General features: G+C 40.2%; 2 protein-coding genes across 8 annotated transcripts in view; both read left to right on the forward strand.

The window, feature by feature from the left end:
* Positions 1 to 335: 335 nt before the first annotated feature.
* MRPS36 (mitochondrial ribosomal protein S36) lies at positions 336 to 12,086 on the forward strand. Its single transcript, XM_045061764.1, has 4 exons — positions 336 to 488; positions 8,986 to 9,049; positions 11,129 to 11,316; positions 11,834 to 12,086. The coding sequence occupies exons 1-4, from the start codon at positions 447 to 449 to the stop codon at positions 11,849 to 11,851; spliced, it is 312 nt and encodes a 103-aa protein (XP_044917699.1). The 5' UTR covers positions 336 to 446; the 3' UTR covers positions 11,852 to 12,086.
* Positions 12,087 to 16,468: 4,382 nt separating this feature from the next.
* CDK7 (cyclin dependent kinase 7) overlaps positions 16,469 to 24,732 on the forward strand; it is a 64,012-nt gene continuing 55,748 nt past the window's right edge. For 3 of the 7 annotated variants that reach the window (XM_045061687.1, XM_045061697.1, XM_045061727.1), the window contains exons 1-2: positions 16,472 to 16,900; positions 17,235 to 17,294. In XM_045061687.1, the coding sequence (XP_044917622.1) occupies positions 16,835 to 16,900; positions 17,235 to 17,294 (126 nt within the window). In that variant the 5' untranslated portion in view covers positions 16,472 to 16,834. Of the gene's footprint in view, positions 16,901 to 17,234; positions 17,295 to 24,732 lie in introns of all 7 variants that reach the window. The other 4 variants (XM_045061717.1, XM_045061707.1, XM_045061683.1 and 1 more) reach the window with 3 other exon arrangements.

Below are 24,732 nucleotides of genomic sequence, written 5' to 3' on the forward strand. Positions count from 1 at the left end.
AGTCCTCGAAATGCCTACTCTTTCTGAGCTTGCCACTAACTCCCAAGTTTAACGAACTCGTTAGTTTTAGGATGCCACATGACTTTGTATTACCTATTTGGTTTCAGACTAAATTTTGGATTCTACTTAAAATAGAAACTGGCTATCTGGAAAGGAAATGGCCCTAGTTTACTCATAACCCGATGAGCAAAACAAACCCAACATCACAAACCTTCGCGGGCAAAACAAAACAATGGAAAGCACGTGGGGCAGTTCCTAGGCGTGAATTGAGGCGGGGCGGGTCGGCGCCCAGCGTGGGCTGGCTACGCAGTGGAGGAGGATCCGGCGCGAGCGCACGCTCGCCCCTCCTCCATGACGCCACAGGCAGGCCCCGCCCCCCAGCTGCCCAGGTCTCCTGTTATCTCTGCGGCTAGCAAGCGCCCCGGAAGCTGCCCCATCTCGGGGTCATGATGGGCAGCAAGATGGCGTCTGCCAGCAGGGTCGTTCAGGTAAGGAAATTTGGTCACTTTTCCGCACCGTGGGCGGTAGGGATGGTGCTGATTATAGCAAAAGCGCTGGGAAGAAAAGGCGGTGGCGGAGGCTGCGCGGTGACCGCGGCCCTGGGTAGGGCCAGCGGCACCGCCCGAGGATATGTGTGAAAATTGGACCTAGAACCCAATGAGTCGGGCAGTGAGCCGGAGACCAAAGCCGAGGGTTCGAGCCAGGCCGCGGGAGTGCTGTGTATGAGCACGTAGGCAAAGAGCTGCTGCGCGGTCCCTAGACTGTATCCTGCCAGGACCTCAGTAGCCCTCTTAGAGGAGTCTGCGGGCTAGGCTGCCCTGGCAATAGTCTCGGCCAATCGGCGTCTAGTATTGCCTGCGGTGTCCCACATCAGCCAATCGGAAGGAAGGCGTTAACGGCGCGTAGAAGGAAGCGAACCGTGCATCTGACCCGGTGTCCCTTCAAGGTCTTGGGAATGGCCAGAGAACTGGCCCCGCGGGCGGAGTCCTCACCCCAGGCGTATTCTCCCTCACCAATCCGAGCGTCTGGTTACAGGCTGGATGGGGACAATTGGAGGGGGGGAAATATATATTATTTGTTTGTAATACATGTTTTGTTGTTACCCAAGTTTTTTTTGTTTTTGTTTTTGTTTTGCCCTGAGTTTGTATTGGTAGCTGGAGGAACTTTGTTAATCCACACATCAATAATTAACTCCTGGTAGCTTCTGTATTTGCTTCTTCAGTTGTGATCGCTAACTTAAATAGGACAGGTAAAGTTGGTATATAAAGGGACACAACCTCCACTTTTGTGGCTGTTTTACACAATCTCTTTTAAATTCCGGAAGTGTACTGTATGGTTTTTAACTTTGATATAAGAAGTGCATTTCCCTTTGTACAAATACATGTCTTAAAAAGACCTTTTCTTAAAGTTGTTTCAGTCAGAAAGATAATCTTAAATCCTAGCCTTGGGTCCCATTGCATAATGATTCTATTACTCATTCAGTAGGTAGATATTAAGCATTAACTAATTAAAGATAATATGAGGATTAGGAGAACTTTGGGCAAAGGACTGGTTGGTATCCGTAATGTATAACCATACATGTTCATAATACATAGCTCAATTTTAAAATGGGTTAAAAAGTTGAAATGGCACAAAAGAAGATACACGAGTCTGTGAAAAGATGTGGAACTTCATTGCTTACCAGGAAAATACCAATTAAAACCAGGAAGTACTACTACATCTACCAAAATTATTCAGAGTTTAAAAACTGTCAGTACCAAAAGTACTGATGACAGTGTGAAGCATCTGAAACCCTCATCCATTGTTGTTAGGGGTATAAATGGAATAGCCACTCTGGAAAACTTTTATTAGTCTCCAGTAATTAAATATAGCTTCCCTGTGATGCAGTTTTACTTATAGGTTTATACCCAAGAGAAATGAGTGCGTATACCTACAAAGAGACTTAGATAAAAATGTCTGTAGCCACTTTATGCCATAATGACCCCCAAACCAGAAAAAATCCAAGTGTCCATTAGGAGGATAAACAGATTGTGGTAGATTTATTAAAATGGAAGAGTACACAGTAATGAGCTACTAACTACTGATAAGGAAGAAAAAAAGATACTGTGAGATGCGCAGTAAGGAATGGTCTGTCTTCCTCTAACAGAGCTGCAAAGACTTGTACTCATATCCATAATACAAAGTGGTTTTTGCTAACATTATGCAATAATTACATATAACCTTAGCAAAATTTATTGAGTACTTCTGTGTCACGTCTGTACTCAGTGCTGAGACTATAGCACCAACAAGCCAGACATGGTGCCTCCATAGAACTTAGAATTTGGCTCTTAATTCATACCTTAAAGAAAGAGTAGTATTTCAACAAACTGGCACAAACTGATGGGAATTCATAAGGCATGGTGTCAATATTCAGTAGAGAAATTTGGCTCGACTATAAGGTATTCAGAAATAATTTTAGTAGAATAAGTTATAGGGGCGCCTGGGTGGCTCAGACTTTCACAGGCAAATCCCTGGTTCCTCCAAACATCGCTGTAAATATATGTACTCATTTGCTGAGTCCTACAATAGATTCAAAATGGTTTCAAAATTGCTATATTTATACAGCTACCAACACCAACATATTAAGTAAAAAGTTCAAGTTTTCTTAGTACTGTATTTATTATTATCATTGCCTTTAGATGACAGTACAGAGTATAAGTACTATGAAAGTTATTTGGATTAGTTCCTTTTTTCCCCCCTTAGTTATGTTACCCAACTGATACACAGGTAGAATTGCTTCTTTGGGGGTGCCTGGGTGGCCCAGTTGGTTAAGTGCCGACTTTGGCTCAGGTCGTGGTCTCAAGGTTCGTGAGTCTGAGCCTCACATCAGACTCACTGACAGTGTAGAACCGGCTTTGGATCCTTTATCTCCCTCTCTCTCCGCCTGTCTTCTGCACACACACCTGTGCAAGCACCTGCACACACTCTCTCTCTCCCTCAAAATAAACATTAAAAAAAAAGGAATTGCTTCTTTGTGTTTACATTTAGAGTCTAAACATTTTTTTAATGTTTGTTTATTTTTGAGAGAGGAAAAGTGAGTGGGGCAGGGGCAGAGAGAGGGAGACAGGATCTGAAATGGTTCTGTGCTGACAGCAGAGAGCCTGATGTGGGGCTCGAACTCTCAAAGCATGAGATCATGACTGGATCCAAAGTCAGACACTTAACCAATTGAGCCATCCACATGCCCCTACATTTAGAGTTCCAAAGCAAATTTTGGGGCGCCTCCATGGCTCAGTCATTTGAGCGTCCAGCTTTGGCTCAGGTCATGATCTCATGGTTCATGAGTTTGAACCATGTCTCTGTGCTGACAGCTGAGCCTGGAGCCTGCTTCAGATTCTGTGTCTCCCTCTCTCCCTCTCCAATTCATGCTCTGTCTCTGTCTCTCTTTCACAAATGAATAAACATTTAAAAAAAAAATTTTTTAAGTAAATATTGAGGTGTCTGGGTGGCTCAGTCAGTTAAACGTCCAGTTCTTTATCTCAGCTCAAGTGTTGATCTCAGGGTCGTGGGTTCAGGCTCTGCACTGAGCCTGAAGCCTACTTAAAAAAAAAATTTTTTTTTTAATTTAAAATAAATAAAAAGCAGATTCTGAGAGAGGAAAATTTGAGCATAAGTATTAGATGATATTAAAGAATTATTTTTAATTTATTGTGGTAAAATGTGTAGAGATTATGGTTTGACAAAAATCTTTTTATGTTAGTGATACATATGGAAGGTATTAACAGGTTAGAGGAGAGGGTTGGGATTTGTTTAATGGAGGAAGGGGTGATGAATTAAGATTGTCGCTATTGCTGTTGAAATTGTGTAATGTGTTTATCAGGGTTTATTTCATTTTTTGTTTATTAGGGTTTATTACAGTACTGGCTCTACTCGTATATTTAGGAAAATGCCTTTTAAAAAAGGGGACACCAGGGGCACCTAGCAGCTCAGTCAGTTAAGCATCCAGTTCTTGATTTCAGTTTAGGTTGTGATCTTGCAGTTCATGGGTTTGAGCCCCAAGTCTGGCTCTGTGTCCACATTGAGTAGATTGCTTGGGATTCTCTCTCTCCCTCCCTCTCCTGCTCCCCTGCTTTCTCATACGCATGTGCTCTGTCTCAAAATTAATAAATAAACTTAAAAAAAAAAAAAAAAAAACAAAGAGGGCACCAGTCTGGAAATTTAATCTATAAGGGCATATTATGTCATATTTTTAAGTGTGCGTAAGCATTGTTGAAATGGATTTTTCTCTCTTGTGTACGTATCATCGTTTAAGTGTGTGTATCCATACTCACATACCTATACAGTTAGTCCTGTCTCACAAATGGTCTCTGTTCACACTTGGCAAATGTTTCCTCAACATTTACTGCATACCTGGCAGTACTGCAGAAGTGCTAGTTCTCTGACTCTGCCTTTTGCAGGAGATTAGCTGTCCTCTAATCATTGGCTCATTGATCTAGGAACAGAAAAGTACTTCAGAATACCTGGAGTAAAAGATGTAGAAGACAGAGCTGAGAAGTGAGGCTGGAGAGGGAGGGAGAGGCAGATCAGGGTGGGCCTAGTGAATGCCAAATATGAGCTTGAAGTTTATCCTGAAAGCTGTTGGACATTTTTAAAGCTTTTAAATGGGGTGTTGATAGCATATGGATAGAACATTCTTTGAAGAAGATTGGCTGTGAAAAGGAAGAAATAGTTACTAGAGGGAGAATTGGGTTTCATTTTTGTTTTGTTTTGAGAGAGAGAATGTGTATGAGCAGAGAAGAGAGAGAGGGAGAATCCTAAGCAGTCTTCTTGCCCAGCATGGAGCTGGACATGGGGCTCAGTTTCACAGATTGACACACAGTGTGACATTAGAGTTTTGTTTTTTACCATTAGACTTGACTGTGAACTTATGCTGAGGGAGACAACTCTATTCCAGAATTTTCTCACAGGAGCACAATTATAGTGGGGTTTTCAGGCCAGTCCCAACAAGCCTATTTATTTCCGTATTCATATGAAATGTATATTATGTAGTGGGGTGCCTGGGTGGCTCAGTTGGTTGGGTGTCCTACTTTGGCTCAGGTCATGATCTCACAGTTTGTGAGTTCAACCCCTGGTCAGGCTCTGTGCTGACAGCTCAGAGCCTGGAGCCTGCTTCAGCTTCTTTGTCTCCCTCTCTCTCTGCCCCTCCCCTGCTCTCACTCTGTCTCTCTCTAAAAAATAAACAAACATTAAAAAAAAATTTTTAAATGTATTATATAGTACATATATACAAATATTTTGGAGATAAACATACAGCTCAATATCACTAGTTACAGAGCAACTTCTAGATTACTTTAGTTGAAAATAGTACTGTTCATTAGAGTCTTAGCATTGTATATTCAGAAAATTTCATGCTGAAAGGTCCATTTAAGTTTCTCTCTAGCAGGGGTGCCTAGGTGGCTCAGTTAAGCGTCTGACTTTGATTTCGGCTCAGATCATGATCTCTTGGTTTGTGAGATTGAGCCCCACATCGGGCTGTGCACTGATAGCACAGGAGGGCCTGCTTGGGATTCTCTCTGTCCCTCCCATGCTCGTGCACTCTCTCTTTCTCAAAATAAACAAACTTAAAACAAAGTTCCTCTACAGCATTATCTAGAATTCTAGGGGTAAAACAGCAATACCCTGCAAATATCTGGGTTTTTTTATTAATTTAATTTAATTTAATTTAATTTAATTTTTTAAATTTACACCCAAGTTAGCGTATAGTGCAACAATGATCTCAGGGGTAGATTCTTTAATGCTCCTTACCCATTTAGCCCATCCCCCCTCCCACAACCCTTCCAGTAACCCTCTGTTTGTTCTCCATATTTAAGAGTATCTTATGGGGGTGCCTGGGTGGCGCATTCAGTTAAGCGTCCGACTTCAGCCAGGTCACGATCTCGCGGTCCGGGAGTTCGAGCCCCGCGTCGGGCTCTGGACTGATGGCTCAGAGCCTGGAGCCTGTTTCCGATTCTGTGTCTCCCTCTCTCTCTGCCCCTCCCCCGTTCATGCTCTGTCTCTCTCTGTCCCAAAAATAAATAAACGTTGAAAAAAAAAAATTAAAAAAAAAAAAAAGAGTATCTTATGTTTCGTTCCCCTCCCTGTTTTTATATTATTTTTGCTTCCTTTCCCTTGTGTTCATCTGTTTTGTATCGTAAATTCCTCATATTAATGAAGTCATATGATACTTGTCTTTCTCTGACTAATTTCGCTTAGCATAATGCCCTCTAGTTTCATCCGTGTAGTTGCAAATGGCAAGATCTCATTCTTTTTGATTGCCGAGTAATAGTCTGTTGTATATATATGTACCACATCTTCTTTACCCATTCATCGATGGACATTTGGGCTCTTTCCATACTTTGGCTATTGTTGATAGTGCCACTACAAACATTGGGATACATGTGCCCCTTTGAAACAGCATACCTGTATCCCTTGGATAAATGCTTACTAGTGCAGTTGCTGGATCATAGGGTAGTTCTATTTTTAATTTTTTGAGGAACTTCCATACTGTTTTTTCTTTTTTTTAGATGGGATTTTCTTTAAAAAAATTTTTTTAATGCTTATTTATTTTTGACAGAGAGAGACAGCATGAGTGGGGAAGGGGCAGAGAGGGAGGGAGACACAGAATCCAAAGCAGACTCCAGGCTCTGAGCTGTCAGCACAGAGCCCGACACGGGGCTCAAACTCACGGACCGAGAGATCATGACCTAAGTCGAAGTCGGATGCTCAACTGACTGAGCCACCCAGGAGCCCCAAGGAATCTCCAAACTGTTTTCCAGAGTGGCTGCACCAGTTTGCATTCCCACCAGCATTGCAAAAGAGATCCTCTCTCCACATCCTCGCCAACATCTGTTGTTGCCTGAGTTGTTAACGTTAGCCCTTCTGACGGGTGTGAGGTGGTATCTCATTGTTGTTTTGATTTATATTTCCCTGATGATGAGTGATGTTGAGCATTTTTTCATGTGTCAGTTGGCCATCTGGGTGTCTTCTCTGGTGAAGTGTCTGTTCATGTCTTTTGCGCATTTCTTCACTGGATGATTTGTTTTTTGGGTGTTGAGTTTGATAAGTTCTTTATAGATTTTGGATACTAACCCTATCTGATATATCATTTGCAAATATCTTCTTCCGTTCTGTCGTTTGCCTTTTAGTTTTGCTGATTGTTTCCTTCTCTGTGCAGAAGCTTTTTATTTTGATGAGGTCCCAGTAGTTCATTTTTGCTTTTGTTTCCCTTGCCTCCGGTGACATGGTGAGTAAGAAGTTGCTGAGGCCAAGATCAAAGAGGTTTTTGCCTGCTTTCTCCTTGAGGATTTTGATGGCTTCCTGTCTTACATTGAGGTCTTTCATCCATTTTGAATTTATCTTTGTGTATGGTGTAAGAAAGTGGTCCAGGTTCATTCTTCCGCATGTCGCTGTCCAGCTTTCCCAGCACCACTTGCAGAAGAGACTGTTTTTATTCCATTGGATATTCTTTCCTGCTTTGTCAAAGATTAGTTGCCCATACCTTTGTGGGTCTATTTCTGGGTTCTTTATTCTGTTCCAGTGATCTGAGTGTCTGTTCTTGTGCCAGTACCATACTGTCTTGATGATTACAGCTTTGTAATACAGCTTGAAGTCCGTGCAAATATCTGTTTTAAAATCAAGGGGTGCCTGGGTGGCTCAGTGTGACTTTGTCTCGGGTCATGATCTCGCAGTTTGTGAGTTCTAGCCCCACGTAGAGCTCTGTGCTGACAGCTCAGTGGGTGGAGCCTGCTTCATATTCTGTCTCCCTCTCTCTCTGCCCCTCCCCCACTCACACTCTATGTGTCTGTCTCTCTCTCTCAAAAAATAAACATTAAGGGGCGCCTGGGTGGTGCAGTTGGTTGGGCGTCCGACTTCAGCCAGGTCACGATCTCGCGGTCTGTGAGTTCGAGCCCCGCGTCGGGCTCTGGGCTGATGGCTCAGAGCCTGGAGCCTGCTTCAGATTCTGTGTCTCCCTCTCTCTCTGCCCCTCCCCTGTTCATGCTCTGTCTCTCTCTGTCCCAAAAATAAATAAACGTTGAAAAAAAAAAATAAATAAACATTAAAATAAATTACAATAAATGAATGAATAAATAAAAATATTCGCAAATACGTGTTTCCATGGGTTTAGAAAAAAGACTAAAAGGGCCAACAAATGTTTAATCTGGTTTTTGTGGGTTTGGGGATTATAGACTGTGTTTTCTTATTTGTGGCTTTTCACCATTTCTTCCAAAGTTTTTACACAGAGCATGTGTTACTTTATAGTCGGAAAAAGCTTTTTTTTAATTACCTAATTTTCTTTCTTCCTTCCTTTCTTTCTTGCTGTCTTTCTGTCTTTCTTTCTTTTTTTCTTTTTTTTAAGTTTGTTTATTTACTTAGCTCATGAGCAGGGGAGGGGTAGAGAGAGAGGGAGAGAGGGAATCCCAAGCAAGCTCTAGGCTGTCTGCACACGATCCCATGAACTGTGAGATCATGACCTGAGCCAAAATCAAGAGTCGGACATTCAACTGACTGAGCCACCTAGTCACCCTAAATTAGCTAATTTTCAATATGCTTTCTATCCTGTTCTGCACTGCTAGATAATTGGCCGTGGTAGGAAAACAACATTCAATATAAGTCAGGACACTTCTAATTCTTACCCAGCAGCAGGGTAATATATGTCATACAACATAAAATCTGTGTCATCTTTTTTCATAGGGTTGTTTTGAGGTCAGTTGGTAGTATAGTAAAATGTCTTCTAATGTGTAAAGTCCAAAGGTATTATGAAGAGTAGATAAGATAAATTAAAAGTTCATAGACCAGCTTTCCTAGTTGGGGAAGATAAAATAGTAATATTCAAGTTGCTGTCAAATATTAAGTTATTTTGTTTTAACAAAGGTATCTATGAAGTTCAGTACATTGTTTTTTTTATAGAGTTAATGAGTTTAGTGCTTCATCTTTTTTTTTTTCCCATATATTTTATTTTTCCTTTAGGTAGTCAAGCCACATACTCCATTAATAAGGTTCCCTGACAGAAGAGACAATCCTAAACCCAATGGTAAGTTGTGTTTTAGACTTTTTAAAAATTAGGTACAGATATATTTATACGTGAATTTCTATTATAGGCATTATTTCACATTTTAAAATCAGGGAGACCATTATAGCTTAGATCAAAACAGTTTATTAAGTTGCACATGCAGAAATTAACTTCTTATTACCTCCATTTAAAAAGGTAGTGACTCAGTAGAACATGTCTTTGAACTTTTTTTAAGAGTTTTTTTTGAAGTAATCTCTACACCTACTGTGGGGCTTGAACTCACAACCCTGAGATCAAGAGTCGCGTGCTACACCAACTGAACCAGCCAGGCACCCCTGTCTCTGAATTTTTTTTTTTCAATGTTTATTTATTTTTGAGACAGAGAGAGACAGAGCATGAACAGGGGAGGGGCAGAAAGAGAGGGAGACACAGAATCCAAAGCGGGCTCCAGGCTCTGAGCTGTCAGCACAGATCCCGACGCGGGGCTCGAACTCACAGACCGTGAGATCATGACCTGAGCCAAAGTCGGACGCTTAACTGATGGAGCCACCCAGGCGCCCCTGTCTCTGAATTTTTAATGATATTGTGATTATACAGGGAAATTTTTGTTCTTTGTTTTCTTCTGTCCTTTATTTAAAAGATTCTCTCATGCTTACATTGGAGAGGTTGTAAGGCACAGTAGCCATTCTTATATTTTTCTCCTAGCTAACCTTTTCTTTCATTGACTGATATATTCATTTAGTCAATAGATACAGACTGCCTTAGACCTGAGTAATCATTGATTATAAAGTAATTGAAGATTCTGAACAAGTCCTGTTTTCCCCTTATCCCTCACTTTTAGCAAATCCTTTGTCTCTGTTTTTAATTAATTCCAGTATAGTTAACTTACAATGTACAATATATTCAACAATTCTATACATTACTCATTGATCATTATGATTGTCCCTGTTTTTATTATAAGATATTTAACCTTTAATTCAGGGAGGAGTGGAAGAATTTTTATAGGGATATTTTTAATTTAACTTATTGTAACTTTTTTTTTTAATGTTTATTCATTTTTGAGAGAGAGAGACAGTGTGAGTGGGGGAGGGGCAGAGTGAGAAGGAGACAAAGAATCAAAGTAGGCTCCAGGCTCCTAGCTGTCAGCACAGAGCTCAACGCAGGGCTCGAACCCATGAACCGTAGGATCATGACCTGAGCCGATTTTGTAGGTTTAACCGACTGAGCCACCTAGATGCCCCTAACTTATTGTAACTCTTAAAGAATTAAGATATAGGGGTGCCTGGGTGGCGCAGTCGGTTAAAGCGTCCGACTTCAGCCAGGTCACGATCTCGCGGTCCGTGAGTTCGAGCCCGGCGTCAGGCTCTGGGCTAATGGCTCAGAGCCTGGAGCTTGTTTCCGATTCTGTGTCTTCCTCTCTCTCTGCCCCTCCCCTGTTCATGCTCTCTCTCTGTCCCAAAAATAAATAAATGTTGAAAAAAAAAAAAAAGAATTAAGATATAGGTGATAAAGGGGGCACCTGAGTGGCTCAGACAGTTACGTGTCTGACTTCAGCTCAGGTCATGATCTCATAGTTCATGATCTCGAGCCCCACATCGGGCTCTCTGCTATCAGCTCAGACCCCACTTCAGATCCTCTGTCCCCTCTCTCTCTGCCCCTCCCCTGCTCATGCCACCCCCCCCCAAAATATATAAACATTAAAAAATATATAGGTGAATAAAGAAGTATAAAGGTATTGAGAAAACTTCTCTTCATATACCAACTTTCTTATTCCCTATTATATTACCTGTAAACACCACCATATGACAAAACTTAAGTGTGTAGATTATTCATATGGGTTATACTCTACTACCTAGAAATTTAATATTTTATAAACTTGTTCAGTTTAATAATTCATTAACTTAAAGCTTCTTCCTTATTTGTTTTAAAAAGAACTTTTTGAAATTATTTATAGCTACCCAATTTATAGCTACTCAATAATACATTTTAGAATTATACCCAGCATTTGAAGAATGACTTGATTACTCAATAATAGATCATTCAAAATAGTATTTTAAGACACCTGAGCAATTTATTTCTCTAATTACATTTTTTTTTCAGTATCAGAAGTTTTGAGATCAGCAGGACTACCATCTCACTCTTCTTCAATTTCACAGCATTCTAAGGGAAGTAAATCACCAGATTTGCTGATGCATCAGGGTCCTCCAGACACTGCAGAAATAATAAAAACATTACCTCAGAAATACAGAAGGAAGCTTGTGTCTCAAGAAGAAATGGAATTTATCCAAGTATGTCATCGCTCTTTATCATAGTACTGTGCAAAACACCTGAACATTTTTGGCTTTTGGAATTTCATATGCTTGTTCTTTCCATTCCTTGTCACTGTGGGTCCATAGCTAAGACCAAGATAGTCAGGTAGGACAGGGTTATGAGAAATAAACCATGTACAAGCCCTCAGTAAAAGTACCTGAAGGAATATATATGTAGAAGTATAATATGTTAAGTAGCAATAGCTATAACCACATGAAAAAAAGCTCAGTAGAGTCCTTGGTAATTTTTCAATGTGAAGGGCTTATGAGGCCAAGAAATTTGAGCATCGCCAGTCAAGGTCAACCTTGTGTTCCTTCCTGATCAGAAATTGTTTACAACATTGATACAAGTGCCCAAGAGCAATGAAAAACCGAAATTGTTATTGAACACCTGATGATCATTTGCTTAAAATGGTGTAAATTTATATAATGTCCATGAAAAGATTTCTTCTGTAAATTTAAACCTAATCTTTTTGCTTTATTTTTTCCTTTTCAGCGTGGAGGTCCGGAATAATCACTGACAGTGTGGCTGCTGTTTGCCATCAAAGGAATAGTCTTTACAATAAAGGACTTCCAAAGTGGCACATGAGAAGCTACATTAAACAACTTGAATAAATATTCTGTTAAAAAAAATGAAATAGAAAATTTAGATGGACACTTGTATCTCCTAATATATGTATGTTGGTCAGCTTCTCCACAAGCTTACCTAATTGTTTATATACTTATTAAAGTATACATTTTTAAATGTAGCCTATTAATTTACTCTTGATTATCAAGTATTATCAGTGTTGAGCTATTAAAAGCACACAATATCTAGTAAACTGTCATAGGTTTCCCATAATTTCACTTTTGTTTCAGTTTCCTTCCTTCCTTCCTTCCTTCCTCCCTCCCTCCCTCCCCCCCTCCCCTCCCCTCCCCTCCCCAGCACATACATAACTGGGGGAATGGCAGAGGGAGAGAATCTTCAGCAGGCTCCAAGCTCAGTGTGGAGCCTGATGTGGGGCTCAGTCTCATGACCATGAAATCATGACCTGAGCCGAAATCAAGAGTCAGAAGTTTAACCTACTGAGCCACCCAGGCGCCCCTCAGTTTCTTTTTAAGACATGGAAAGATTTATCAGATAGAATTGCTGCTTTTGGGAAGTGATTTTCCTGAAGTTGGATGAGGATCAGTGAAAGAATGACTCCATTATTTGTTCTTAATTTTCTTTATATTTTTCCATTCACAAAATTACTGGAGTATAACTAGTTTAAAAACCATACCCTACACTAAATAATAAAAATACAGCCAAGGTAAAACAGGTGACTTTGTGGTAGTAAAACTGGGAGTTAATACAAAAGATTATTTGTAACCTACATTCAGAAGAAAATGAATATAACATAGAAACATATAACATTGAGTAGAAACTGCAACTTACTATGTTATTAGGGCTGTTAAGAAAGTCTTATTCTTTGATTTATTTTACTGTTTTGTCATCATGTGTGCAAATTCTGATAACCACTAACTTTCTCAAACTTAATGTCTGAAAGCCTCTTAAAATCGACCTAGATATTTACCTAATTAAGGCAATTTATGAAACTTTAATAAGGTCTTACAATGCCAAGGGTATGTATTATTGTGAAACTAAAGCCTCACAAAGCTAAATAAATTTTCTTCCATACCTTGAATGATTTCTAGAATATGCTTTAAAGAAGTCATCCTTAATAGTAAGGGTAGCTAGTGGGCAATAGACCGAGTCAAATTGTTGAGTATCGCTCAGTTGCCTGCCAATTAAGCTTTACTTTTTCTTTCTTTTTCTTTTCTTTTTCTTTTTTTTTTTTTCTTTTTACTATTCCAGGGTTGTGGCCTAATATAAATATTGCCCATCTCAATTATCAAATATGAGACTGATATTTGGTGGTAGCAATAAGCTATTCTGGTGATTCATAACATGATTCATGATTTTTTTTTTTTTTAAACCTGTTTAGAAAGTTTTGTTAAAAAATATCACCATTCTCTTTTTTCTCTCTGTAATTTTTTCATTTCAGTAAAAGGAAGCCAAGGACAATTTTTTTTTTTTTTTGCTTTCAGAAACAGTGGGTTCAAGTAATGAAGACTGATTTGTGTACTCCTGTGGGCCAGCAGTCAGGAACCCCATACTAGAACTGTCTGAAATTCACCTTACTACAGATCCTACCATGAAAGTTGCAGTGAAAAAATAGATCACTTTTATAGAATCTGTGAACACAAGTATGGCAAAAAGGCATATTCAGTGGGAGTTGGTGTCACAGGATGAGTTCCCAACAAGGATAGTATAGAAAGAATTCTGGCTTAGCTTTAAATAGCCTGTATTTTCATTTCAGAGTGAAGCACTTAAAATGTGTAACCATCAGCAAATTGCTGAATTTGTTCAAGTTTTTCAGTTTTCCTCTCCAATACTACACAGTGTGATAGGCGGAATCACAGTAGTGTATTATGTATTACTTTGTAGCAATTGAAAACTTAATGACTAAACACCCAAAATGTAGTGGCTAAAAACAACAATAATCACTTAATAGCTCATGGTTCCTCTGGGTCTGGAATTCTGGACCGTTTGGTTTCGCAGTTGTGCTCGGTGTCTCTCATGAGGCTGCAATCAGATGCCAGCGAGGACTGCGGTTATCTGGAAGCTTGACTGGAGCTAGATTATCTACCTCCAGTGGCTCATTCACGTGGCTGGCAAGTTGATGCTGGCTGTTGGTGGGAGGCCCCAGTTCTTCCCCACATAGGCCTCTTCACAGGGCTACCTGATTGAATTCATGATATGGTGGCTGACTTACCCCAGAGCAAATGATCTATGCTTGCAAGGCAGGCAGAGCAATGCCTTTTATGATCCAGACTGAAAAGTTACAACACTTCTGTCATATTCTACAGGTCACACAGAACAGCCTGTTTCACTGTCAGAGGAGACTGCACAAGCACATTGATACAGAATGGAAGATTCATTGGGGCCATCATGAAAGCTGGCTATTGCTAATGGGTGCAAGTGCTTTCTAAACTGTATAATGCTATACAGATGACAAAAGGTATTTTATGCATACAGTGACCTAATGAAGCCAGAATATGACCTAAACAACTGCCTTTTTACCCTACTTAAAATGTCCCCAGATAGGAATTAAGTTGTCAACAGCATAGTATAATGTGATCATCAATTCATATGCCATGACATACTTCAGAGCCTCTAGCCTCACAGGTGTATCATCACATTTAGCTCACTACTTAGCTTATTGCTACTACAAGTGAGGTTAAATTACTATTAAAGTGAGGGAACTTTGGGGGAATTTTAAATTCTGTGATTCTCATATATTATTAGGTATGACTTGACACAATTAAGAGACAATGGTAAAGATGGTGTGTTTGTGTAATGTATGAGAAGTTTGCCTATGAACATATCAGAGCTCAATAAAAACCCAAGTGACAAAGACCTGGAAGGAGACCAGTAATAGTTACGCAATGACAAACAGCACTGTCAGACCCTATTCTAAGGGTTTTGGAAATGTGAAGTCATTTAAGACTTGCAGCAACCCAATGAATAGTTGGAAACTAGAAACCAAAAGGTAAGTACTTTGCCCAAGTAATAAATCTAGTGGTTGAATATTTGTGGGGCCAGTACTCAAATGCAGGCAGTCTAGATCCAGAGCAAGAACTCAACCTTTACATTACCTTGACTAAATGATGAGTGTTGGTATTTTGCTGCCTTTTTCAACTCTGAATATTCGCAACTCTTAGAAACAACAAATGCTCCAGCTCAAAACCTTGGAATTACTGTTTTGTTTTTCCTCCCCCCACAACCCATATCCAGTCTGTCAGTAAATCTTATTGGCTAGAAGCCAAAATGATACCACCTTACATAGCTTACTGCAATAATTCTTTCACAGGTCTTGATTTTTTCCTGCCCCTTTAAGTCTATACTGCTGTCAGTGTAAAGGGCCATAGTGAACTTTAAAACAATCAGATCACATTACTTTGCTGAAAACTCTACAGTGGCTTTTTTTTTTTTTTTTTTTTTTGGCAGTGTCTTTTCAGTGATGTCTTTTATTCTTTTATTTTTTTTTAACTTTTTTTTTTTAATTTATTTTTGAGACAGAGAGAGACAGAGCATGAACGGGGGAGGGGCAGAGAGAGAGGGAGACACAGAATTGGAAGCAGGCTCCAGGCTCTGAGCCATCAGCCCAGAAACGGATGCGGGGCTCGAACTCATGGACCGTGAGATCGTGACCTGAGCTGAAGTCGGACGCTTAACCGACTAAGCCACCCAGGCGCCCCTCAGTGATGTCTTTTAACACCTATTTAAAAAAAAATTTTTTTAACCTTTGTTTTTATTTTTGAGACAGAGAGAGACAGAGCATGAATGGGGGAGAGTCAGAGAGAGGGAAACACAGAATCTGAAACAAGCTCCAGGCTCTGAGCCGTCAGCACAGAGCCTGACGCAGGGCTCAAACTCACGGACTGAGAGATCACGACCTGAGCCGAAGTCGGACGCTTAACCGACTGAGCCACCCAGGCGCCCCTTTTAACACCTATTTAAAACTGCAAGCCCTACTATATCCTTTTTCCTGCTTTATTATCTCTATAGCACTGAATTCTGTGTACCGTATTTTATCCCCTTCCATTGGAAAGCATGGTTCCTTGTCTTTTTCCCTCCTGATTTCTGAGCCTGGCACATAGCACTCAATATACATTCGCTGAATAGTGAATTAATGTGTTGAAAACTTATGCGAATCAAGGTTGAGTACTGCTCACAGTTAACAAGCACCTACTATGTCTAAACTTTCTGGGTATCTGATTTACTCTTCAAAACCACTTATGATGTAGCCTATTTCCATTCTACAAAGTAGAAAACCGATGATCAGATGTCTGTTCCACAGTACAAAATTCTTCAGCTGACCTGGAATTTTTTCTCCCGGTAGTGCTTCTTTACAAAGGACTGAACTAAGAACGCCACTTGGCCAGCCCTAAGGAAATGGGTTCTCTTCTAAGTAACCTGAGATTGCGACGCTAGGCGTCCATAGCAACCGTGGCGCCCTGACGCCCTTGCGCAATTACCAGAAAGCGAGATGCGGCATAAAGAGGTCAAGCCTTCCACACTCATACATTAAGCCCATCGTAGCAGATTAAGAACATCGTAGTAGAACGCTGACCTGTCTCCGGTAGTGAAGGAAATATCTAACTTAAAACCGTACAGGGTTACAGGGTTACAGTCACCACCTAAAACATTCCGCTTCCGGGACCAGCAGGCTATAGCGAGACGCGGCGCGGACCACGCAGAAACGCCAACAGGCCTGACTCGCGCCGCTTCCGTAGGGGAAGCTCTGGTCGGACTTAGCAGCATCCAGCTCAAACCGGAAGTAGGGGCGGAGCTAGTAAAACGTCGGCTCTCCGTCAACGGAAGTGGCTGTTGCAGGCTCTAAAGTAGCTTTAAATTCCTGCTGTCTCGGGAGCTCGCCCTTTACAGTTGGAGTCGCGTTTCGTGCGACGGATGGCGGTGGACGTGAAGTCGCGAGCAAAGCGTTATGAAAAACTGGACTTCCTCGGGGAGGGACAGGTGAGGTTCCCGGGCGGGATTCGGGGGGCCTGAGCCGAGAGCGCGGAGCCGCCTGACACACTCGCACGTTTTCTGGTGGAAGTCAGAGGACTGGCCTGGCTTCTCCTTCTTTTTGGGCGAGTCTGCCCGTGTGTGTACCCTAGAGGAGAGCTCCCGAGTGGTCCTCCCTTTCTGAAGAATAGACTGGAACGGGCAGTTTATCGCCTCACCACGTTTCAAGCAGCCGCGCATCTTCAACAGCCGTGGGGTGTTTGCTTCTCCGGATCTGAAAAAGTGAAAAGGCAAACACAAAAGAGCTCCCACGAACTTAGATTGTTTCTGCTTTTCTCTCTAGTTTGCCACGGTTTACAAGGCCAGAGACAAGAACACCAACCAAATTGTCGCCATTAAGAAAGTGAGTTACCGTCTGTTATTTTTCCTGGAGTCTCCGAGCATATCTGTGTGTGTGAGCTCTTGCATGGGCTTTTTACTACTCTTGACCGTACTCTGCTCATGAGGAGTTATTTATGTCATTTTCGGGGAAGGTAGAATTTATTAATATTTTGTGTTCCAAGATGGAACTCGGGTGAACTAGTTTTTTGTTGTTGTTCCATTAGTTGAAATAAAGAGAAAGCTGTATGTTACGTTTGCTTTTTAAACTCGGACGTGGGCAAGGGGGACAAGGACTCATCTGTTGGGTCCTTAGAACTATTTTAATATCCTTATCTTCCCAGGTCACCGTTTCTGCCACACCTGCATCCATTTTGTGCATCGTCTGTATTTTCTTTCTTTCTTTTTTTTTTTATTAAGTTTATTTTGAGAGGGGGAGGAGGGGCAGAGAGAGGGAGAAAAAGAATCTCAAGTAGACTCTGTACTGTCAGCAGATTCGAACTCACAAAGCGTGTGATCATAACCTGAGCCGCAACCAAGTCCTACAGCTTAATGGTCTGAACCGCACCCCCCCCCACCCCCCGCCAGGCGCCCCTCATTTGTATTTTCTGTGTACAGATTTTCCATGTAAGGCTTTTACGAGCATTATCATTATCATTTTAAAAAATTATTTTTGTAGCTTTTTGACTTGGATTCATTCAAGAAACTTCAGTCATATTTAGCTTATTTTCTACATGTCAGGCACTTTCACTTACGTTTTTTCTTTTAGTCTTCAAAATAGCCATGTGAAATAAAGTATCCCTATATAATACTTGAGATACCTGAGCTAAGAAAGATTAAGTAACTCGTCAAGCTGACACAGATCCTAACTGATAAAACTAGAATTTCAGTCCAGGTGTTTTGATGCCAGGTTGCATGTTCTTTCCTGGCCTACTGAAATCAGTAACCCTCTGAAAGAGAGGCTGTTGTCACATTTCAGGGCCTGTTGGGGGAGGTGATCTCCACCTTCTTATTGTTCCTGTTGCTGTTTGAATCTGTTTCTCCTTCAAAATTCCTAACTCCTTTGAAGCATATCCCCCTGATTCATTTAATACCTGACTTCCTATCTCCCTTTGCAGTTATTTTTGCTATTTTTGTCTTTTCACTTTTTCTGGCTTCTCTCTGCTTCATTTCCCAATTTATGTTCTGTAATCCAGCACTGTAGCTACTCCTGTGTAAAAGCCTAATCTATTCTGACCCTTTCTAAAGTCATGTTTTTATTTCTACCCGTGGTTCGCTATATTCTAGCCCCACTGACCTTTCTGTCCCTTGAACACATTAAATTCAGTTCGTTCCCAGGATCATTGCAGCATCATATGCTGCCTTCTGGTTAGCATATTTTTCCTCTAAAACTTGGCATGACTGATTCCTAATCTTGAAAACTCACTCACATGTCTGTTCCACATAGAGGCCTTCACTGGTCACCCTTGTCGTCTTTGCCATATTTCTCCGTTATCTTCATAACATTTATCAAAATCTGAAGTCCTCTTATCTATCAACTTATTGTGTGTCTACTTCCACTCAAATAATACTTTGGTCTGTGGCCAGTAGTTTTGTAGACATTTATTAAAAATGTATTAACCTGGGGTGCCTGGGTGGCTCAGTCAGTTAAGTGTCCAACTTCAGCTCAGGTCATGATCTTGCAGTTTGTGAGTTTGAGCCCGGCATTGGGCTCTGTGCTGTCAGTGCAGAGCCTGCTTTGGATCGTGTCTCTCTCTCTCTCTCTCTCTCTCTCTCTCTCTCTCTCTCTCTCTCTCTAATGCTCCCGTGCTCACGCATACATGCTCTCTCTCAAAATAATTGGGGCGCCTGGGTGGCACAGTCGGTTAAGCGTCCAACTTCAGCCAGGTCACGATCTCGCGGTCCGTGAGTTCGAGCCCTGCGTCAGGCTCTGGGCTGATGGCTCAGAGCCTGGAGCCTGTTTCCGATTCTGTGTCTCCCTCTCTCTCTGCCCCTCCCCCGTTCATGCTCTGTCTCTCTCTGTCCCAAAAAAAATAAATAAACGTTGAAAAAAAAATTAAAAAAAATAAAATAAAATAAGACATTAAAAACTATAAGTAAAAAATAAAAATGATTAACCAGATTGATATAATTCCTTCAGTGTTAGTATATTGAGTTCTGTAGTTATCTGAAAATCCTAGTGGGGTTTGTTTTGTTTGGGGTTTTTTTTGCTTGTTTTTAACATAAGTTAGGATTTAAAATCCATCCTGTTTCTCTTTGATAGACTTTTACCCCTTGACGGTGACTCACAGTGGAATCTTCTTTTATTTATTATTTCTTTAATTTTGAGAGAGAGAGAGAGAGCAAGGGAGAGGGGCAGTGGGAGAGAGAGAGAGAAAATGTCTTATGCAGGCTCCACTCTCAGTGTGGAGCCCGATGCAGGACTCGATTCCACTACATCGGGATAAAGACCTGAGCCAAAATCAAGGGTCAGATGCTCAACCGACTGGGCCACCCAGGTGCCCCGTACATTTATTTTTTTAATATTATGTTTAAGTAATTTCTGCCACCCAGTAAGTATAAGGCTTGACTCACCATCCCAGGATCAGGAGTTACATGCGTTTCCTACTGAACCAGCCAGGTGCTCCTTTACATTTAATTTTTATTTCCAATAATACATCTTTGTGGTTTTTAAAAAAAAAATTTTTTTTTCAACGTTTATTTATTTTTTTTGGGACAGAGAGAGACAGAGCATGAACGGGGGAGGGGCAGAGAGAGAGGGAGACACAGAATCGGAAACAGGCTCCAGGCTCCGAGCCATCAGCCCAGAGCCTGACGCGGGGCTCGAACTCACGGACCGCGAGATCGTGACCTGGCTGAAGTCGGACGCTTAACCGACTGCGCCACCCTGGCGCCCCTCATCTTTGTGGTTTTAAAATAAAAGGCCAAGGCTTTTTAAGGTGCTTGACTCTTCTAGCCCTGTTTTTCACTCCTTGGAGCAATCACTTTCAACTCCTATAATTTGCCTCTGGTATTTACTTTTTTTTTTTTTTTTTAATGTTTATTTATTTTTGATAAAAGAGAGTGAGAGAGACAGAGTGCAAGTAGGGGAGGGGCAGAGAGACAGTGAGACACAGAATCCGAATCAGGCTCCAGGCTCTGAGCTGTCAGCCCAGAGCCTGACACGGGGCTCAAACCCACAAACCACGAGATCATGACCTGAGCCAGAGTTGGATGCTTAACCAACCGAGCCACCCTGGGGCCCCAAAATTCGCTTCTTTTTAAGCAATCTCTACACCCAACTTGGGGCTTGAACTCACAACCCTGAGATCAAGAGTCACATGTTCCACCTATTGAGCCAGCCAGGCACCCCTTTCTGGTATTTACTTATTTCTGTTTCATTAAATAATTTGCTTACATTGTTATTTCTTGAGACCCCCCCCCCCAAACCTCGTTTTAGGCATTCTTTCTGCTATAGATTTGATGTTTTGGACCTTCCCCTCCCAACACTCAAAATTTTTACTCGTTCATTTACTAACATTTGTGCTTAATTTTACAAAAAATGAGTATTCTGTATTCTTTCACCTATTGTATCTTGGACTTTTAAGATGTCATAGAGGTAAGTGAAATATTTAATTTCTACTGAAATTTATAAAATAGCATTGGTCTCTACCTCATCTTTTTAAACAGATCATACTGAATTTATGTTTCCCAATTTATTTAACCAATCCTGTATTAGTGGCCTTTCGGAGTATTTTGTTTACTTGCTGGCTGGCTGCCTGCCTGCCTAAACCCCCATATATAAATTTTCTTTTGCAGTTTGTTTTTCTGATTCAGCATTATTTCTGAAATCTTCTACATGGATACTGTAGATCTGGTTTATTTATGATCATTGGTGATTAGATTTCATCATATGACTACAGTAAAATTTGCCCATCCAAATTCTTGTTGATAAACATTTAGGCTGTTTTGTTGTCTTTATGTTTTCCCTTAAAATAGCCCTATAGACATTCCTATTCATGTGAGTTTCTTTAGAGAATATATCCTTATTTGAAGCCAACTATGAATTATTATTCTTTTAGGGAATATATAGCATCAGCCTCACCACATATTGTTAGATTGCTTTTCAAAGTGGTTGGACTAGTTTGACTTCCTCCCCACATTCTTATCATATTTGTATTGTCAGATTTTACAACATTTGTCAATTACCTGCATCAGAAATAGTATATGATTGTTTAAATTAATTGTTTAAAATAATTGTTTCAATTTCTCTGATTACCAGTTAGATTGATCATCCTTTCTTAGATTTATTAACTTTTTAGACTTTCTCCTATGAGTTTTTCTGTTAGCTTGCTTGCATTTTTTCCTTCCTGTTGATTTGGTGGAATTCTTTATATATTCTGGGCATTGACCCTTTGTCAAAAAATACAAACTACAGATATCATCTCCCAGTCCTTGACTAGACTTTTAGTTTATATATGGTATCTTCTGAAGTCCAGAAATTTAGAATTCTGTTCTGGTTGAATTTGTCCATTTTTTTCCTTCATGGGTTTCCATCTTGTATGCTTGCCAACCTCCAGTTTGTAAAGGATTCTATTTACTAAATATTTTAAAATACTGCTTTTCACACTTAGGTCTTTGTTCCATCTGGAGTTAATTTTTCTATTTTGTGTAATATGAGGATCCAGTATTTTTTTCCTTGCTGACCCAGCATAATTGATAGTCTGTCCTTTTCCTGGTGAGTTGTAACACGAAGTTCTGCATTTAGTTGTAATGCCATGTTCCATTATATACTTGGATCTGTTTCCGGGCACCGTACTTTTTTTCCATTGATTGATTTTTTTCCATCCTTGCTCAAGTACTATAGTGTCTTTAATTATTACTGCCTTATAAAAAGGCTTGAAATCTGGTAAGTTGCACATACCTGTTTTTCTTCAAAATTATCTTGTCTACTTTATCTGCCATTTGGGAAATTTCTGACAATCAGAATTTGATATGAATTAGATATTACATGGTGCTGAGGCATTATTAATAATTTTGTAGGTATGAAATAGCATTTTGCATATGTAAGAAAATGTCCGTATTTTAGAGGTGCCTACTTAAGTACATGGGGATGAAATGACATGAAATGTGAGGTTTGTTATAAAACATTTTAGCCAACAGAAAGGGGGGCAGAGATTAATGATGTAGTAAGTGAGGGTCACCTGAGTGGCTCAGTAGGTTAAGCATCCAACTTGGTTGAGATCATGATCTCATGGTTGGCGAGTTCGAGCCCCATGTTGGGCTCTCTGCTGTCAGCATGGAGCCTGCTTGGAATCCGCTGTTTCCCTCTCTCTGCCCTTCTACCACCTGCATGCGCTAGCATACTCTCTCTCTCTCTTTCTCACAAATAAACATTGAGGCACCTGGGTGGCTCAGTTGGTTAAGTCTCTGACTTTGGCTTCAAGTCGTGATGTTGAGGTTCTTGAGTTTGAGCCCGGCATTGGGCTCTGTGCTGAATGCTCGGAGCCTGGAGCCTGCTTCGGATTCTTTCTCCCTCTATCTGTGCCCCTCTACCACTTGTGCTTTGTCTCTCTCTCAAACATTAAAAAAAGTAAGTAAACATTTTAAAAATAATAATAATGAAATAAGTGTGGCAAAATACTGATAATTGTTTAATCTGGGTGATGAAGTAGATGACTTCATGAAACTAATATATTTTTACTGTGGTTGGAAAATGTAATTTGGGGGCACCTTCCTGGCTCAGTCGGTTAAATGTCAGACTTTGGCTCAGGTTGTGATCTCGTGGTTCATGAGTTCAAGCCCCACGTCCACCTCTGTGCTGACACCTCAGAGCCTGGAGCCTGTTTCAGATTCTGTGTCTCCCTCTCTCTCTGTCCCTCCCTTGCTTGCTCTGTCTCTCAAAAATAAAGAAATTTTTTTTAATTCAGAAAATTAATAATTTTTAAAATTGTTCTTAGCTCCTTAATATTCCATGTAGAATTTAGAATCAGTTTGTCACCTTTCTTTCTTTCTTTCTTTCTTTCTTTCTTTCTTTCTTTCTTTCTTTCTTTCTTTCTTTCTTTCATATTTGTGATCTTTATTTATTTTGGGGAGAGAGAGAGAGAGAGAAGCAGAGCTCCAGCGGAGGTGGAACAGAGAGAGAGGGAGACAGAATCCGAAGCAGGCTCCAGGCTCTGAGGTGTCAGCACAGAGCCCAATGTGGGGCTTGAACTCATGAGCTGTGAGTTCATGACCTGAGCTGAAGTCAGACACTTAAATGACTGAGACACCCAGGTGCCCCTGTCACTGTTCTTTAAAAAATGCTGTTGAGATTTGGATTTGGTTGCATTGAACTTAAAGAAAATTTATGTATTTGGTATATTTATGATAGTACTGAGTTTTGCTGTCCATGAATGTGGCATTTGTTTATTTTGGTCTCATTTTTAAGCATGTTTTAATATTCTTTTATAATTTAGTTTTGGAAGGCTTAGCACATCTGTTGTTAGATTTATTCCTAAAGTGCCTTATATTTTTTGATGCTATACTAGTCTATCTTTACGTAAAAAGTTGTGTCTGTAGTATTATAGGGAGATGTCTTTTTATGTCTTTTAATCTATATTTTTTATCGTTATCAAGAATCTTATTTTTTTAATTCCAGTATAGCTAACATACAGTGTTGCATTAGTTTCTGATGTACAATATAGTGACTCAACAATTCTATACGTAACTCACGGTTTATCATAAGTGTACTCTTAATCCCCTTAACCTATTTCACCCATTCTCCCTACCTTCCCTCTTTGTTCTCTGTAGTTAAGAGTCTCTTTCTTGGTTTGTCTCCTTTTTTATTTGAGTTTGTTTTGCTTCTTAAATTCCACGTATGAGAGAAATCATACGGTATTTGTCTTTCTCTTACTTATTTCACTTAGTGTTATAGCCTCTAGATCCATCCATGTTGTTGTAAATGGCAAGATTTCATTCTTTTCTTTTTTGTGGCCGAGTAATAGTCTATTGTGAATATATGTACCACATCTCTATCTATTATTCATCTATAGATGGACACTTGGGCACTTGAGTTGCTTCTGTAGTTGGGCTTTTGTAAATAATGTTGCAGTTAACACAGGAGTGCATATATCTTTTTGAATTAGTGTTTTCATATTCTTTAGGTAGGTAAATACCCAGTAGTGAAATTACTGGATCCTGTGGTAATTGTATTTTTAATTTTTTGAGGAACTTCTGTACTGTTTTCCACAGTGGCCGCAATCAGTTTGTATTTAGTTTTTTAGGTACAATAGCTTTTTCAGAAGTAGTTCTTTTTTATTTTGTTTTGTTTTGTTTCTTAGTATTCTTGATTGCATTTAGTCATTGTATAAAGCAGTGAGTAAGAGACTGGTGTAAGCCTGAACCTATTAATGCAATTTGTTATACTTATTTCTTTATTGTTATACTTACTAAGAGTAACAACAGTTAAACCATTTTTTGTATTCCTAATTTGTAATTTTGCT

This window comes from Felis catus, chromosome A1 (genome assembly GCF_018350175.1).
Source record: "Felis catus isolate Fca126 chromosome A1, F.catus_Fca126_mat1.0, whole genome shotgun sequence".
In the NCBI taxonomy this organism is placed as follows: domain Eukaryota; kingdom Metazoa; phylum Chordata; class Mammalia; order Carnivora; family Felidae; genus Felis; species Felis catus.

Coding starts and splice junctions, on each gene's coding strand:
- MRPS36 (XM_045061764.1), top strand. CDS start 447: ATGATGGGCAGCAAGATGGCGTCTGCCAGCAGGGTCGTTCAG. Junction 489..8,985: donor CTGCCAGCAGGGTCGTTCAG/GTAAGGAAATTT, acceptor TTTTTCCTTTAG/GTAGTCAAGCCACATACTCC. Junction 9,050..11,128: donor AGACAATCCTAAACCCAATG/GTAAGTTGTGTT, acceptor TTTTTTTTTCAG/TATCAGAAGTTTTGAGATCA.